Source organism: Sinocyclocheilus anshuiensis, unplaced genomic scaffold (assembly GCF_001515605.1).
Source record: "Sinocyclocheilus anshuiensis isolate Anshui unplaced genomic scaffold, SAMN03320099.WGS_v1.1 scaffold850, whole genome shotgun sequence".
Taxonomy (NCBI): Eukaryota; Metazoa; Chordata; class Actinopteri; order Cypriniformes; family Cyprinidae; genus Sinocyclocheilus; species Sinocyclocheilus anshuiensis.
This window is the reverse complement of record NW_015537937.1, coordinates 1,116,832-1,132,543: the sequence shown is the minus strand read 5'-3', so window position 1 is coordinate 1,132,543 and position 15,712 is coordinate 1,116,832. Positions and strand designations below refer to the sequence as shown.

General features: G+C 36.9%; 1 protein-coding gene across 6 annotated transcripts in view; it reads left to right on the top strand.

The window, feature by feature from the left end:
- LOC107659832 (cell adhesion molecule 3-like) overlaps positions 1–15,712 on the top strand; it is a 61,539-nt gene that overhangs the window by 38,849 nt on the left and 6,978 nt on the right. For 2 of the 6 annotated variants that reach the window (XM_016448902.1, XM_016448909.1), the window contains exons 4-10: positions 2,951–3,103; positions 4,653–4,667; positions 5,107–5,244; positions 5,338–5,508; positions 8,274–8,364; positions 10,602–10,774; positions 13,072–13,092. In XM_016448902.1, coding sequence (XP_016304388.1) covers positions 2,951–3,103; positions 4,653–4,667; positions 5,107–5,244; positions 5,338–5,508; positions 8,274–8,364; positions 10,602–10,774; positions 13,072–13,092 — 762 coding nt within the window. Of the gene's footprint in view, positions 1–2,950; positions 3,104–4,652; positions 4,668–5,106; positions 5,245–5,337; positions 5,509–8,273; positions 8,365–10,601; positions 10,775–13,071; positions 13,093–14,987; positions 15,331–15,712 lie in introns of those variants that run through there. The other 4 variants (XM_016448941.1, XM_016448916.1, XM_016448926.1 and 1 more) reach the window with 4 other exon arrangements.

The following is a 15,712-nucleotide window of genomic DNA, read 5'->3' as shown; positions in this document are numbered from 1 at the left end:
GAATCCAGTTGGAGTTATATTAAAAATTGTCTTTGATCTTTCAAGCTGTTTAATGCCACTCAGCGGGTGTTGCATGCGTCCGTCCAAAAGAAGTTAAATAAAAAGCTCCCATCCATTAAAAAAAGTGTCTCACACAGCTCCGGGGGGGTGAACAAAGGCCTTCTGTAGCGAATCGATGCGTTTTTGTAAGAAAAATATCCATATATTATATATATATATCCGTAATAATCACTTTAATGCAGCTTGCGCTCACTGTTGTACACGGAAGCAGTTCCAGGCGGATGACCTCTGAGGTCAGCTTTGCACATGCGAGTCATGAGTCTCGTGAAAACCAACATTTGTTAACAGGAGCAAAGGAAGCAAAGTTTCCTTACTTCAGCAAAGGAAAACCAGTCTCCTCTTGGCTTATATCAAAATCCTCCGACATTCTTCTTTACAAATCCTCCTTTTGTATTTATAATAAGTGACCGTTTTGTTTTGATCTCTTCCACGTGCGTCACTTCTGAGCGGTGCATGCGCAAAGCTGACCTCTTACGTCAATCCCCCGGAACTGCTTCCAGTGTACAACAGTGAGCGCAAGCTACATTAAAGTGATTATTACGTTTTGAATATGGATATTTTTCTTACAAAAACGCATCGATTCGCTACAGGAGGCCTTTGTTCACCCCCCGGAGTAATTGAGTAATTTATGGGCTAATTTTCATTTTTGGGTGAACTAACCCTTTAAAGCTACATAAATGTATATTTTAAAGGGACTTTTTAATGTGGATCAAAGATGTGTTTACAAAAATTTCCAATGAAGAATTTTTTTCTTTAAGTTTAAAACTTTAAGTATAAATCCAGCTAAAACAAATTGGGTAAGATATAAACTTGATTCAAGATATATTCTCTGAACACAAATCTCATTATCTGCTTCTCAAGTAAATTTATCTTGTTTGAAGGATGTTTAGATATTTGCAAAAGAAAATCAAAATACTGTTTAAAAAAAATGTGTTTTTGTAGTGTACAAAAGAGAGAGAGAGCACACTAAAAGGAGAACGCGAGACGCGCACATACGCACCAGTGAGAAGAGATGAACAGATTAGTGTGGAGAAACGATGGATGGGTGGATGAGCGAAAAAAGATAAAGGGTGGAATGACAAAGGAGGAGTGTGCGCATGAAAGAGCAGGATGGAGGACAGAGGAACAGCAGCTGATGAAGACAAATTAAGTGCCCTTCACTTACTGATAAACCATGAAGCACACACACATTTACTGTAAATCTGTGTTAGACAGTTCTCCTTTTGTTCAAAGGTGAAGTGTGTAATTTCTGCACCATTAGCAAAAATAATAACTTTTCAAACAGGGTTTCCTGATCACTGCCAGTCTGTTTGGTCAGACATGCCAGTGATGGGGGAGGGGCTTATTTTACAGAGCACATGATTGGATAAAAATCGGTGTAGTGCAGGATGAGCCATCAATATTTTTGCTCCATTTTGCTGAAAGAGAAATTGTTATTGTAAACTAAAACTATTAATTGTTTTTGTTAATTGAAATTAAGCTGAAACAAAACAAAATATAAATGTTAGATGAAAAACTTAGAAATGTTGTTTTGAAATAAAAATGTTTGTCTAAGTACTAAAATTACTAAAAATGAACTGAAATAAAAATTAAAGCTTAATAGAAATAAAACAAAACTAAAAAACTAAGCTAATAACAATTATTTTTTTTAAATCTGTAAAATTTAAAAAGATAGGAAATTACCTAAATTAAAATAAAAATAGAACATAACAAAATTAAATTAAATTCAAAATATTAATAAATACTATTACAGCATATAAGAGAACAAGAGAAAGGCTGTATTTAAATGTGTAAATCTGTTAAAGTGAACAATTAGGACTACATTAACATATAGATGACTTTAAAGCTTACAGACATGCTTTATTTTTTAAATTCTAGCTTATTTTTAACGGACTTTTTTAACCTTTTGATATAAAATTGTTCATCGCTTACCTTGCTCTGATCATCAACAACAGTTCTAGCCAATCAGAACAGAGGTCTTTTACATACAGAATTCCTTAATGTGCATCTTGGTAATTTCCAAGGCTTGGTTGCACACAAACCTAATCTGAGGACTGACTGTCTACGCTGTCATTTTGTCTGCAAGTCTGTGTAGTCAGTATCTAGTGTATCTACATGGGTTGCTATAGTAATAATGTCAGAATCAGCACGATGCCAAGAGACTTTCGCATACAACAACGGAGAGTAGCTGTCACTGGAAAGAGAGCACAGAAAACTGAAAACTTTGCCTTTACTCATGTCTGTCATCCCGCTGTGGTGCTGAACTCACAAGATCTGTAAGAGAACAGAGGCATTTTATGCATTCATGCATACAGTATACTGGGTCCAAAACTGCTGACTCGCTCACTATTCACAACATAGTGAACGTCACATGGGTTGTTAGATGAGGAAAGAGTAAGCGAAAATGAATGTATTCAGATGATATTGCACATTCTGTATGATGTTCAACACTTGATTCTAAATAACGGGCAAAAAACGGCTTTGAAATCTGATCTGACCTTTTATACTTAGTTCACTATTCGTGAGATAGTAACCGCCACATGGTTTGCTAGATGAGGAAAGAGTAAGCGAAAATTAGTGACCTTTTAGACTAAAAAAAAAATTCATAATTTAACTAGATTTCAAATGAATGTAGTGTGAATCAGGTTTGCACACATAAGATTGCTTGTGCTTTTTTAAATACAAAAAACAAGCCTGATATAGCAAAAAAATGGAAGAGTTGGAGAGATGGTGGAAAGTAATCATATAAATCCTAATCACAATGGTTTTGGTGCTACACACCTTGACTAACGTTATCAGTGGACTTCGGGGGAAAATAAAATGCTAAAAATTGTAGTATATGACACCTATGTAGTGTATGTGTTATTCTTATCTGCTCTGTCTTTTTCAGCACTGAGAGATAACCGTATCCAGTTGGTAAAGTCCACGGCCACAGAGCTGATAATCACCATCTCGGATGTTCAGCTGTCAGATGATGGAGAGTACACCTGTTCAATTTTCACCATGCCTGTACGGACTGCACGAGCCACAGTTACTGTACTGGGTATGTATGTGTGAGTTTGCATTTTGAGTCAGGATATTAGGAATCAGTGGAAATTGCGATTGATATAGGGTGAATTTGGGTGAATTGAGGCACTTAGCCATTAAGATGACTGGGGAAAAAATGGCCCAGTCATCCTGAATTAACCCTATATTTAGCATATTCCTCATTCCTCTTCTCGTATTTCACTGAAAGTCAGTGAGACTATCATGGGTGCCTTTAGCATGAGAAAAAAATCTGTTTGTTTAATGGCCTTTCAATTAATATATTTTGTGCCATCTGAAAGCAAGGCTTTTTCTATTAGATGTTTATGAGCGCTCTCAAAGTGGTGTTTTAGCCACAAATGTTCAATCATTGAAATGGTGATGCATCTGACACCATTAGAAAATTAAAACATTCAATCAAACACAGCCGGAAGACAGACATAGTTGCTGTTGTAAAATATTTAAATAAGTTTAGAATCTTGTTATTTAACATTGCCATTTTTAAACAATCTATCAATATCTATCTATCTATCTATCTATCTATCTATCTATCAGTGAGTTCATATAGTGAAAAATTCGTCAGCCTGATTCAAACCAATAACGCCTGAGTTTTTTTTTAATTGATTGCTTATGAGTCAGACTACACTGGTCATGCTCAGTGTTGGAAAGGTTACTGGAAATGTAATAGGTTACAGACTACACGTTACACTATTTAAAATGTAATAAGTAGTGTAACTATTCCAATTACTTTATTAAAGTAACTGATTACATTTGATTACTTTTTCAAATGAATGTTTTCAACTGTTATTCATTTTCAGACATGTAAACCAGGCAGGGTTAAACTTACAGAAGTGCTCAACACTGATTACTGTCCGACTTTCAAAATCCTTCATCACTTGAAGATTAAGCCACCACAAAATCAGACTTTAGCACCTCTTTTTTACTTTGAGATTGTTCTGAGGTTAAATACTGATTTTAAATATTTGCATAGCTATGACCGGAAACACTGGTATCTAACAATGCCTTGAAAAAAAGTCAATCTTAAAAAAATAAAGCATATACATAAACCCAAATAGAAAATAAAACAGTTATCGAATAAGCATGTGTCCTATTCTGTGTCCTAAACTCCTGAAACATCAGTGTCTCATATTTTAGAGCAGTCAATGCGGGGTTTTTTTGGAAAGAAATCAGTTAAATCTGTATGTGTGTGGAAATATTCAGATGTAACCCCCTTTGAAATTGTTAACATTTTAATTTAATTACACATTTTTTTCTCAGTAACATTTACATTTTCATTACAGTTACATTTATTTATTTTGTAAATAAATTATGTAACTCTGTTACATGTAACTAGTTTCTTTCCAACACTGGTCATGCTGTATGATGGTCATGTATTTTTGTGTGTAGCTCAAGAGGACAACTCGATGCTTTCTTCACATTATTTTGCAGTGCACAGTCTTGTGATATTTGCTAGCAGCTGATTTTGGGAGCCACACCAAAATCATTAAATATCCAGTTACACATTTTGTCGTTGATAACTGACATCTGTGCTTCACCTCTTTTGAAAGCACCAGCCGCTCCTGGTAAGCATGTTTGATGTGACCAGGCCCACGCGGAACCTGCACACTTCTCCACATTTTCTGTACCGGTTTTGGGGGAAAATATACATAATTGATTTAAATATGGTAAAATGTGTTAAACGGAGCTGAAAGTACTGTACTCTTTTTGGCAGCTAAAAATGTACAATTTGCCAAATTATTATATAAAAGAACATGCGAGGGGCGGGGGGGTGTGAATGATGGATGATTGAATTCTGCAGAAGTATACAGAGCAGATTTCATTCGGTGCAAATTCCGTGTAGGCCTACTAACAAGTAGCTAGTTGCTGATAGTGAGCCGCTGCTTAAGGAGCAGAACTGTTTTTATTTTATTTACATTTTATCTAGCCAGCGATGCCCTTATTTCCCTTAAATTGCACTTGAAAATGTTTTGTTTTTATTTTACAACTGTTTCTCTCTCACAGGTGTTCCAGGTAAGCCGGTGATAACAGGTTTTGATGATGCTGTTGAGGAGGGCGGCAAGTTTACTCTCACCTGCACGAGTTCAGGCAGCAAACCTCCTGCTAAACTACACTGGTACCGCGATCAAGAGGAGATACAAGGTACAAACACACACACAGTCAGAATTCTGCTCTGAACCCAAACTGTTGTTGTTCAGTAATTACAGTGTTTACTTTGTGTTTGTGCATGTGTAGGGCGTCCTGATGTTGTGGAGTCCAACCCTGATGAACCGACCTACACAGTAACCAGCGAGCTCACCCTCACTGTCACCAGAAACGATAACAACGCTCTGATCGCCTGTGCGGTGGATCACCCGTCCATTGCCAATGGAGACAAGAGGACAGAGCAGCCCCTCAGCGTCTTGTGTAAGACACACATACAAAAGCCAGAACGCTTACTACTGTGTGATTTTAGAAATGTCAACCAGAAGACATTCTGCTATTATGTTTATACATATAAAATTGTAAAGTTTCCAGCATAGACAACTTGATTTTAGTTATTTCATGTTTATTACATAAGTTGTGAATACTGTGTAATTGTAGGTTGCTTAAAGCTTGCATACAATATCATAACATGCCACCTTAATATAGTATTCAACCGATGTGCGTTCACACCATCACGGCTGCTTTTATCACCTATTTTACAACAGCTTCAAATTTTAAATCATGCAATCCTAGTTAGTGACATTGACATTGCAATTAAAATATATGTTTGATCAGTTCATGCATTTCCCAGAAATCAAACCCATGACCTTGGTGTTGCTGGCACCATCTTCTTGTTTGAGCCTCAACAATGTTAGAATGTATCACTGTTTTTAGAAGGTTTTAAACAAGTGCTAAAAAAAAATCTGAAGCAGATGTTTTGGTGTTGATTCCAGATTTATTCAGTTGTTATGAATAATCTTATTTTGTGTGCATACATTAAGTTCCATATAAAATGACAAAAATAAAATGTTACACTTCTGAAGTATTTAATTTACCAGATTATTAAATATATCAAATGCACACACACACACACACACACACACACACACACACACACACACACACACACACACACACACACACACACACACACACACACACACACACACACACACACACACACACACACACACACACACACACACACACACACACACACACACACACACACACACACACATATGCCATAAACAGTGCTTAAATTTGTTAGACCACCTGTCATAAGAGAAAACACAAATATTTTAGGAATCTGTCAGAAACTTGTTTAAAACAAAATTTTTTATTGTCATTTAATAGGCAAATCAAAAACGGAAACAACTAAATAATAGTCTTTATGAGTTCACGTTTTTATACCCAAATTTGAGCTGGCATATTCAGCTTCTCTCAGAAGTCAGAAATAAATCAAGCATAACATTCAACCATTAAAACGTATTTTTCTATTAAGGACTGCAAGTAAATAAATGGGCTTTTGAATAAAAAAAAAGTTATAAAGAAAATGCTTTACTATTTTTTCTGCCTTTCTAGTAAAACAGTAAATTTGAAAATGTATGGATAACTACAATTATATTTTAGCATTAGAAATACTACTGTGACTAAAGAGCTTACACATACTTATTACACATTACAGAAACATAAAAAAATAATTTGGTAATCACCAAATAATGTTAGTTTAGGGCAGCTGTGGCACAAACCTTACATTCGGTGGTGGTCTTATAAATTTGTTAAGCACTGTAAATGATTTTAGCAAATGGCTCCAATATAACAAAGAGTGAAAAATTTAAGGGGGTCTGAATACTTTCCGTACCCACTGTATATAAGCTATTTTTCCATTTGAGTATAGTGAACTATTTGTCACATTCAAGAAACCAGTTTAAGATGATTTGAGCTTTAGGACATGGCTTGTTATCCTGCTGGAAGTAGCCATCATACGATAGGTACACTTGTGATCATAAAGGATGAACAGGGTCAGCAACATTACTCAGGTAGACTGTGGCTTTAAACGATTATCAGTTGGTAATAGAGCACAAAACGTGCCAAGAAAATGTCCTCCACACCATTACACCACCAGCAGCAGCCTGAACCGTTCATACAATGCAGGAAGGATCCATGCTTTCATGTTGTTTACGCCAAATTCCAACCCTACCATCTGAATGTCACAGCAGAAATGGAGACTTGTCACACCAAGCAACCTTTTTCCCAGTCTTCTGTTGTCCAATTTTAGAGAACCTGTGTGAATTGTAGCCTCAATTTCCTGTTCTTAGCTGACAAGAGTGGCAGGTGTGGTCTTCTGCTGCTATAGCCCATCTGCTTCAAGGTTCGACATGTTGTGCCTTCAGACATGCTCTTCTGCATTCCTTGGTTGTAACGAGTGGTTAACTTGAGTTACTGTAGCCTTTCTATTAGTTCAACCAGTCTGGCCAGTCTCCTCTGACATCTGGCATCAACAAGGTATTCTCGCCCACAGAACTGCTCACTGGATATTTTCTCTTTTTCAGACCATTCTCTATCATCTCTATAGATGGTTGTGTGTGAAAATCCCAGCAGATCAGCAGTTTCTGAAATACTCAGACCAGTCCATCTTGCACCAACAACCATGACACATTCAAAGTCACTTAAATTACCTTTCTTCCCCATTCTGATACTCTGTTTGAGCTTCAGCAGATTGTCTTGACCATGCCTACATGCCTAAATGCATTGAGTAGCTGCCATGCGATGGGCTGATTAGATTTGCGTTAACGAGCAGTTGAATTTCCAGCACAATTTCGGTGATTATAAGATTGAACCGGTGAAAATGTGTGTATGTATATATGTATGTATGTTTGTATGTATGTATGTGTGTGTTTACTTACATATACATACAGTATATATATATATATATATATATGTGTGTGTGTGTGTTCACATACATATACATACATATATACATTATATATATATATATATATATACATATATACATATATGTGTGTGTGTGCGCGCGTTTAAAAAAAAAAAATTTTTATAGTCTTACATTTTCAGCACAGTTTCTGTGATTATAATATTAGCCATACTGTGATTTTAGGCTTTGGTCATACCACCTACCCCTTCTGTGTAATACATTAACATGAAGATAACAAAAACAAAATGTCTGTTTGTGTGTCTCTCAGTTTCTCCAAGCATGTCGATTCAGCCAGAGAGTGACCTGCCCAGAGAAGGAGAGAAGTTTTTCCTGCAGTGTGTGGGGAACGGAAATCCAGAGTAAGACACACACTCTCTCTCTCTCATTTCCATCCTTGACATTCATGTTTTATGTATGAAGCTGAAAATGGTCAGCCTATTGATCTCCTTTCTCTCTTCAACACACACACACACATGCGGGGTTTGGTTTGACAGTATCACCGATAAATTTGTGTTGATGTTACATGAGAAACAACAGAGAGAGGGATCGGAGAGGTCCTTACATAGGCTTGTTTTAAAAACACACCGTCTATGATCTCAGTGAGTTCAGCAACTCCCTTTCTGGAGCTAAAGGATGAAATGTTATTATTTCAGATGTATTTATTACATTTTTAACTACTTAAGCCTGGTTATATCACATAAATATTTCTCCCTGGAAATAGACGATATTGTTATTGAATATCACCCTCTACTGGTGCAGGATCGCATTACAGCTCATTGCTCCTGAGATCCATTAGTACCACACCGAGGGCTATTCAACCCCATTTAGACATCCCATAGTCTCTCTGTCGCATTTTCTCATTTGCTTTTACACTCTATCTCTTCCTTACTGGAACGGGAGAACAAATAGGGGGCCGTATGTGAAGATAACTGTAGTATCAGAGGCGGCATTTAGGTCTTTAATGATCTTTTGATTTTTTGCTGCACTTGAATTATTAAACTTTTGGTGTCAGTACGATTTATTTATTTATTTTTTAAGAAATTAATGCTTTTATTCAGGAAGGACGGATTAAATTGATCAAAAGTGACAGTAAAAACATTTAAAGTGTTTTTCGATTTCAAATAAATGCTGTTCTTTTGAACTTTCTATTCATCAAACCATCTGCAAAAATATTAATCAGCACAACTGTTTTCAACACTGATAATAATAAATGTTTCTTGAGCACCAAATCATCATATTAGAATGATTTCTGAAGAATCGTGTGACACTGAAGACTTGAGTAATGGCTGCTGAAAATTTTGCCATCAGAGGAATAAATTACATTTTAAATATTAAAAAATAAAACAGTTCTTTGTGTCACTATCATATATAAGCCCGTCTCTGTGTGAAACGCTACCTCTCATAACTCCTGTCTTACTGTATTGCTGTCACGTTGCACACACACGAGGGACGAGGAGACGCTGGAGAATATGTTGACAAGACTTTATTTGCACCAAGGAACCAAGGGAGACGAACACAGGAAGATGTTCACACGAAGACGTTCAACAGCGGACCGAGAACTTGGGACTGGGAACACATTTTATACACACACACAGGAGGAGGGGATGACGAGACACACCTGGGAGCAATAAACCATCATGGGGAACACCTGGGACACATTAAACATGGGAAAGGAACACCTGGGGAGCAAGACACAGACAAAACATGGAACAGAGTCTGACAATTGCAGGTAGACTGAGATATTAGTTTAGTCATAACTACACCGCTCTATCAACATCAATAAAGGAATTATATTATTTGGATTATTCGCACGCTCAAATAATGATACGCCTTCGTCCTCACCGTGGTTCTCTAAATCCCTGTAACACACACAGACACGCTGATTTGGACACGGTATGAGCACACAGAGGAAAGCCACAGTTACTTTGGCATATTGAGAGGATTTTAAAGGTGAAGTGTGTAATTTTTTTATGCTAAAATACCTTCTTTTATCCCAGCAGTAGGTAGACGTCCTCAGGAAGTGAGAACACTGTGGCACTATCAAAACATTTCTTTGTTCATTTGAGTATCAGATCAGCACACTGGCTCAACCAATGGCAGGATTTTAAGGAGGGGCAGGGCTATCAGTTTGGTTAACCAATTAAAAACAGAGAGAGTGTTTAGGAAATCTCTTTTGAACACAATCATTGGCCCTGTCCCAAATCCCACCACGCTTGTAGTAGCCCACACCCAGAAATTCACTTTTATTCCTGATTGTATTGAACGATAGCAGCTATTTCTGGACGTTTTGTTGTCTGGTTGATTCATAAGAGCCTCCGGGTCAGGTGTGTCGCAGCACTGGTGGTTTGGCCACATGGTTTACTTTCCCATTTGATCAAGTCTGGTTCGTTTCACTTGACATGTGACTGAGCTTCGCTGTGTTCGGGACGCTTTCCAGCGCATCCCTCTGTGCTCCTCAGCTCTTTTGATAGTGTGCCAAATTACAAAACCCTTCAATCTGCTCAATTAAACGACTCTTTCTGCTTTGCTTTTGATGTGAAATTTCAAAACGCTGTATATGTGGTCCGTTTTGTAATGTAATCTCTCGCTCTCTAAGGCCGACTGCGTTTGTGTGGCGGAGAAAAGACGCAGAGCTCCCCCCGCTGGCAAAGGTGGATGGTGCGTTCCTGCGCTTCGAATCCCTCAACAAGTCGGATAATGGTGTTTATGAGTGCCAGGCTGATAACGGGATCGGCATGGGGGACATAACGCACACCCTTCTGGTTCAAGGTAATTAACGAGAGACAAACGAGGAGTGGAGAGAATGGGTGTTTTCGTCATTGTTTATTTCTTCTGCTGTTTTACGTTTACTTTCACATCTCTTTTTTCTGAATTTTACGTTCCTTTCTTTTTGTTTCTCTTGTTGCATGACGTGTTCTTTATTTCCTCTTCCATTTTCCTTCCCATCCATCATCCACCTCTCCATCCGTCATTTTCTGTTGTCGATATTTTTTCTTCATTTCCTTCATCTTCCAAGACCAGGAAGATTCAGACCTCTTTATTCTCACCTCTACTCTCCCTTCATCCTCTGCTTTTCCCACTGATTCTCCTGAAACTTCAGTTTCAACATCTGCTGAAGACGAAACTCTTCCTCCATTTTCGTCATCTTCCACTACCTTCCCCACATCCACTCTCCCTCCTTTCACTTCTGCTCCTTCCACATTCCCTCCCTCTCCTGAAGTTTTCACACTGAACAAAATCCAGTAACAACCATGCACAGATCAGATAAAAGGGGGTTATTTTGAAATTTAGTTATTTATTTATTTTGGCATTATATATTTAATATAAGAATATTTAATATAATTTAAAAAAACTGTTAATATAATAAAACTACCATGCAAATGTTTGAGGTCAGTACTTTTTTTAAAGAAACTAATACTTTTATTCAGTAAGTATGCATTAAATTGACAGTGACAGTAAAGACTTTGTCTACTCAAGACAACAATCCTAAAAAAAATGTATCACGGTTTCCACACTGTTTTAAAAATAAATGCTTCTTAATAATAAATGTTTTTAATAATAATGTTTCTTAAAAATCAGCTTATTGAAGCATATTATCAGAACTGGAATAATGGATGCTGAAAATTCAGCTTTGCCATCACAGGAATAAATTATATTTTAAAATATATTAAAATAGAAAACTGTTACTTTAAACTTTGATACTATTTTTTTTTTTTACCAGTTTTACTCTATTTTTGATCAAATAAATGCAGCTTTGGTGAGCAGAAGAGACTTCTGTCAAAAACCTAAAAAAATCTTACTGACCCCAAACTTTTGAATGAAAGTGTATATATATTGTTTTGCCAATACTTAGTTTTTTCACTAACACTGTATGATCATGACCTTAAGGACATCAATTTTGAGTGTGTGCAGTTAAAGGGATGGTTCACAGAAGAATTAAAATTTACTATTTACTCATGTTGATCCAAACCCGTATGACCTATTTCTTTCATGGAACAGAAAAGGTGAACATTTAGGTGAATATAATAAATGTGAATGAGAATTGCGGCTGTCAAGCTCCATTAATGACAAAAATTGACTATATCTACAGTATCTTCTGAAGCATATGATCATTTTTAATCACTATTTATTGAGAATACAACGTAGCTTTTCTTCATGAGAGATAACACTGTTCGATTTATAGTATGAATCAATCATTCTTCTTTTGAGTTGGATATTTTTGTTTGATGTAGTTAAAAAAAAAAAAACAGTTCCAAATGATTTGTTCATGAAGTGGACTAATTCGATTCTCAAGCTCCATTCTTTAACTCCTCACAGTCCTCATTCACATAGAGAATATCCTTCAAAAATGTACCCTTTATTGTTCCACAGAAGAAAGTCATACATATTTGGAACGACATGGGGGTAAGTAAATGATGACAGAATTTCCATTATTAGAACGGTTTCTTCTAATGCGTGTCATATTTATGTCTAAAAGCGTACAAAAAAAACAACACACACAGATGTGTAGACCCCTCCCCACTCCTCCAAAGCTCTTGAGAACTTGCCTGATTCATCTTTTGCGTACCTGTGTAGACAAAACGACTGAAATGCCCATCCCTGGTGTGTGGGTGGAACAGCTTGAATGTGTCACTTCATAATCGAGCATGTTGTGTTTGTGCGTGTGAGAAAGATAGAGATGTATATTGAGATCTCCAGTGCAGTATCGCAGAAGCATGTTGAGCAGCATCTGCTGTCGGCTTTGACTGTAATGCAGGATTTAACCAGGCACATCTCACAGCAAAGCCTCTGATTATCCAGAAACACAATCTGACACCACACCTTCCCTCCAGAAAACATTCGCTTCAATTATTTCATTATTTCTCTACGTAAAATCCTCTTTAATACTCTTCCGCGATACTTATTTTTTGGTAGTGTTCAGTGAGCGCACTCAGATGCACGCACACGCACGCTCGCGCACATTTTTTCATCGTTTCTCTTTGTTCCTTTTCTCGTGCTTCCACTCATGTGGTCCTCATCCATCCATCCATCCACTCATCCATTCATCCCTTCATCCTCTTGAGAAGAAGCCGGAGTGAATGCTGCAGGTATTGTCACCTCTCTCTCTATCTTTTTCTTTCTTTTCCTCCTTTTTTCTTTCAATATCGTCCTGTCTTTCTTTTTGGATCTTTAAATTAATCTCTGTCCCTCTCTTTCTCTTCTATCTCTCTTCTGTTAGTCTCAATTTATGATGGATCTGGGTGTTTTTTTTAGCTACAACTCTGTTGAATTACACTGTCATTATGAACATAGTTAATGGTGCAGGACCACTGTTAATGAAGGCAAAACATTTGATATTACATGGAAAACTATTAATATCAATGCAAATTTGTTGGTTCATTGAAAGCTTAGAACTGAATTAGGTTGACGCCAAAAACTGCAGTTTCAGCCAATTTGTAAACAATCTCGCTTAAAAGAATGAATGAGATATTATTGATGCAACTCAGTTTTTGCTACAGGGAGGTCCAGCCATCTGTAGCCTGGTGGAACAAGCAAAACTAAGTCATCAGCAGTGAATCGTTTGAACCTGGAAATGCATCTTCCCCCTTTATCAATCTGGTCATTTGCAGAGCCTGACTGATAAGGGGTGCCGATTTCTGTCACTTTACACGCTGCAAGTTCGATTCTGTCCCCTCCTTGCGGGTCTTTTTCCACATTGTGCTAATTTAAACCGTAGTGCATTTGCATCATCAACACGAGAGCATCATGCAGAGACCCTCCCCCAGGGGGGACTACAATCTCTGTTCAAAAATGCGCAACACCGTGGGATCCCAACGGGGGGCCAGAGGCTGTTCTATTTGTATGGAAGTCAAAGGAGGACATGCCTTAATAGCCTGAATAAACTATTTTTGTATCGAATCAAACTGCTTATCACATAATAAATCGATTGCCTTGGTGCTAATCTTCAGCATTATGCTGTAAAAGTTATATTTGGAGATTGCCAAGAAAAACGGGCAATCTATAAAAGAAGTTTTTTATTTTCAGCATTACATATTCATTTCGCCATCATAAAATTCATATACTGTAGACCCCACGTCAGAGTCGTTATATGATTTACTTGCAAGACAAATATGACTCAAGTTGACATGATTTTTTTCCAGGCTACAAGGTTGCAAACACCCTCTTCTCTCTGCCATGAGTACTAACAGCAGCTCTTTACCATTATAGCTAGCTAACAACTTGGAAAGAGAAGGCGCCACATAGTGAAAAAATTGTTCATTCAGTTTTTTATTAACATTTTATTATCTAAACTAATTCACTATTTAATGCACTGAAAAAGATGCGAAAAATGCTCACTAAAGACCATTTCTGCAGAGAAAAACAGCAATGAGAAGTGAATCGGAAGCAAATCATCATCAATAGCACATCAGTGAGTCTACATGAACCGTATCTGGACAGCCATTTTCAAAAAGGGACTTGAATATGATTTGTTGGTGTATTCTTGAGTTCAAATAACATCAATGAAATTCACTGAACTTTGACGTCAAAGCTTGGGTCCTCGACAAAAATAGCTATAAAGCCTTGAAAAAAGGCCTAATTTAATGTGATGTTTGCCAGTGTGTTTAGATTCCCTTTGATTTCCCCGTCACTCACTTAAAGTTATTCTTATAAAATGATTTAATAACACTGTTAAATGTAATCTTTACCAAATCTCAAAATAAATAACTAAGAAGATTTTCATACCATACATTATAATGTTGTGATGCCTAAATTGACATTAGCCCTATAGCACTGAAAACTGATGTATTATAATATCAGCCAATGATTATTTTATTATTTTATTATCATTATTTTAACTGAAATGACTCCTGTAAAAGAGACATTATCTGTTCAGTGCTTTCTACTTTTTCCTGTACTCTTTCTGTGTTTTTTCTTTTCTTTTTTCTCTTTCACTTTCCTTTTCTGTTTCTTTCTTTTTCCTTTTTTTCTCTGTCGCTCTCAGGGCTTCTTGTCGTGTCACTCAGCACTCACTCTGTTCGTCCTCCTTCATCCTCTCTGCTGTCATCTATCGCTCCCCGTTTTTTTCTTCTCCTGAAGCGTGCGAGCGTCAGGGTGACTGTTAACTTGTCTTGTTTTGATGGAGTATTGTTTGAGAAGGAGACAGAGATCGTGCTGTGGGTGGGAGTGATGGATGTCGTTCACGCTCTCTGAGTCCAGGCAAAGTCACTGAAGCTTATGATAGACTATTCGCTGAAATCTTGCTTTTGATTATTCATGTGTTTCCTTTCAAACAGAGAGGTCAGCGGCTCGTGGGACTTCACGGTAGATGGAAAATGACATTGTAGTAACTTACAACTAGCACATTACAAATACACTTCACACATTATATGAACTACTACTATTCAAAAGTTAGAGGTCAGTAAGATTTTATTTTGAAGAAATTATTGCTATTCAGCAGGGATGCAGAACAAGTGACAATAAAGACATTTATAATGTTACAAAAGATTTCTGTTTCAAATAAATGCAGTTTTTTAACAAACAAAGAATAAAGAAAAAACAATGTATCACAGTTTCCACAAAAATATTAAGCAGTACAACTGTCAACATTGATAATAATAATAAATGTTTCTCGAGCATGAAATCAGCATATTAGAATGATTTCTGAAGGATCATGTGACACTGAAGACTGGAGTAATGATGCTGAAAATTCAGCTTTGCATCACAGGA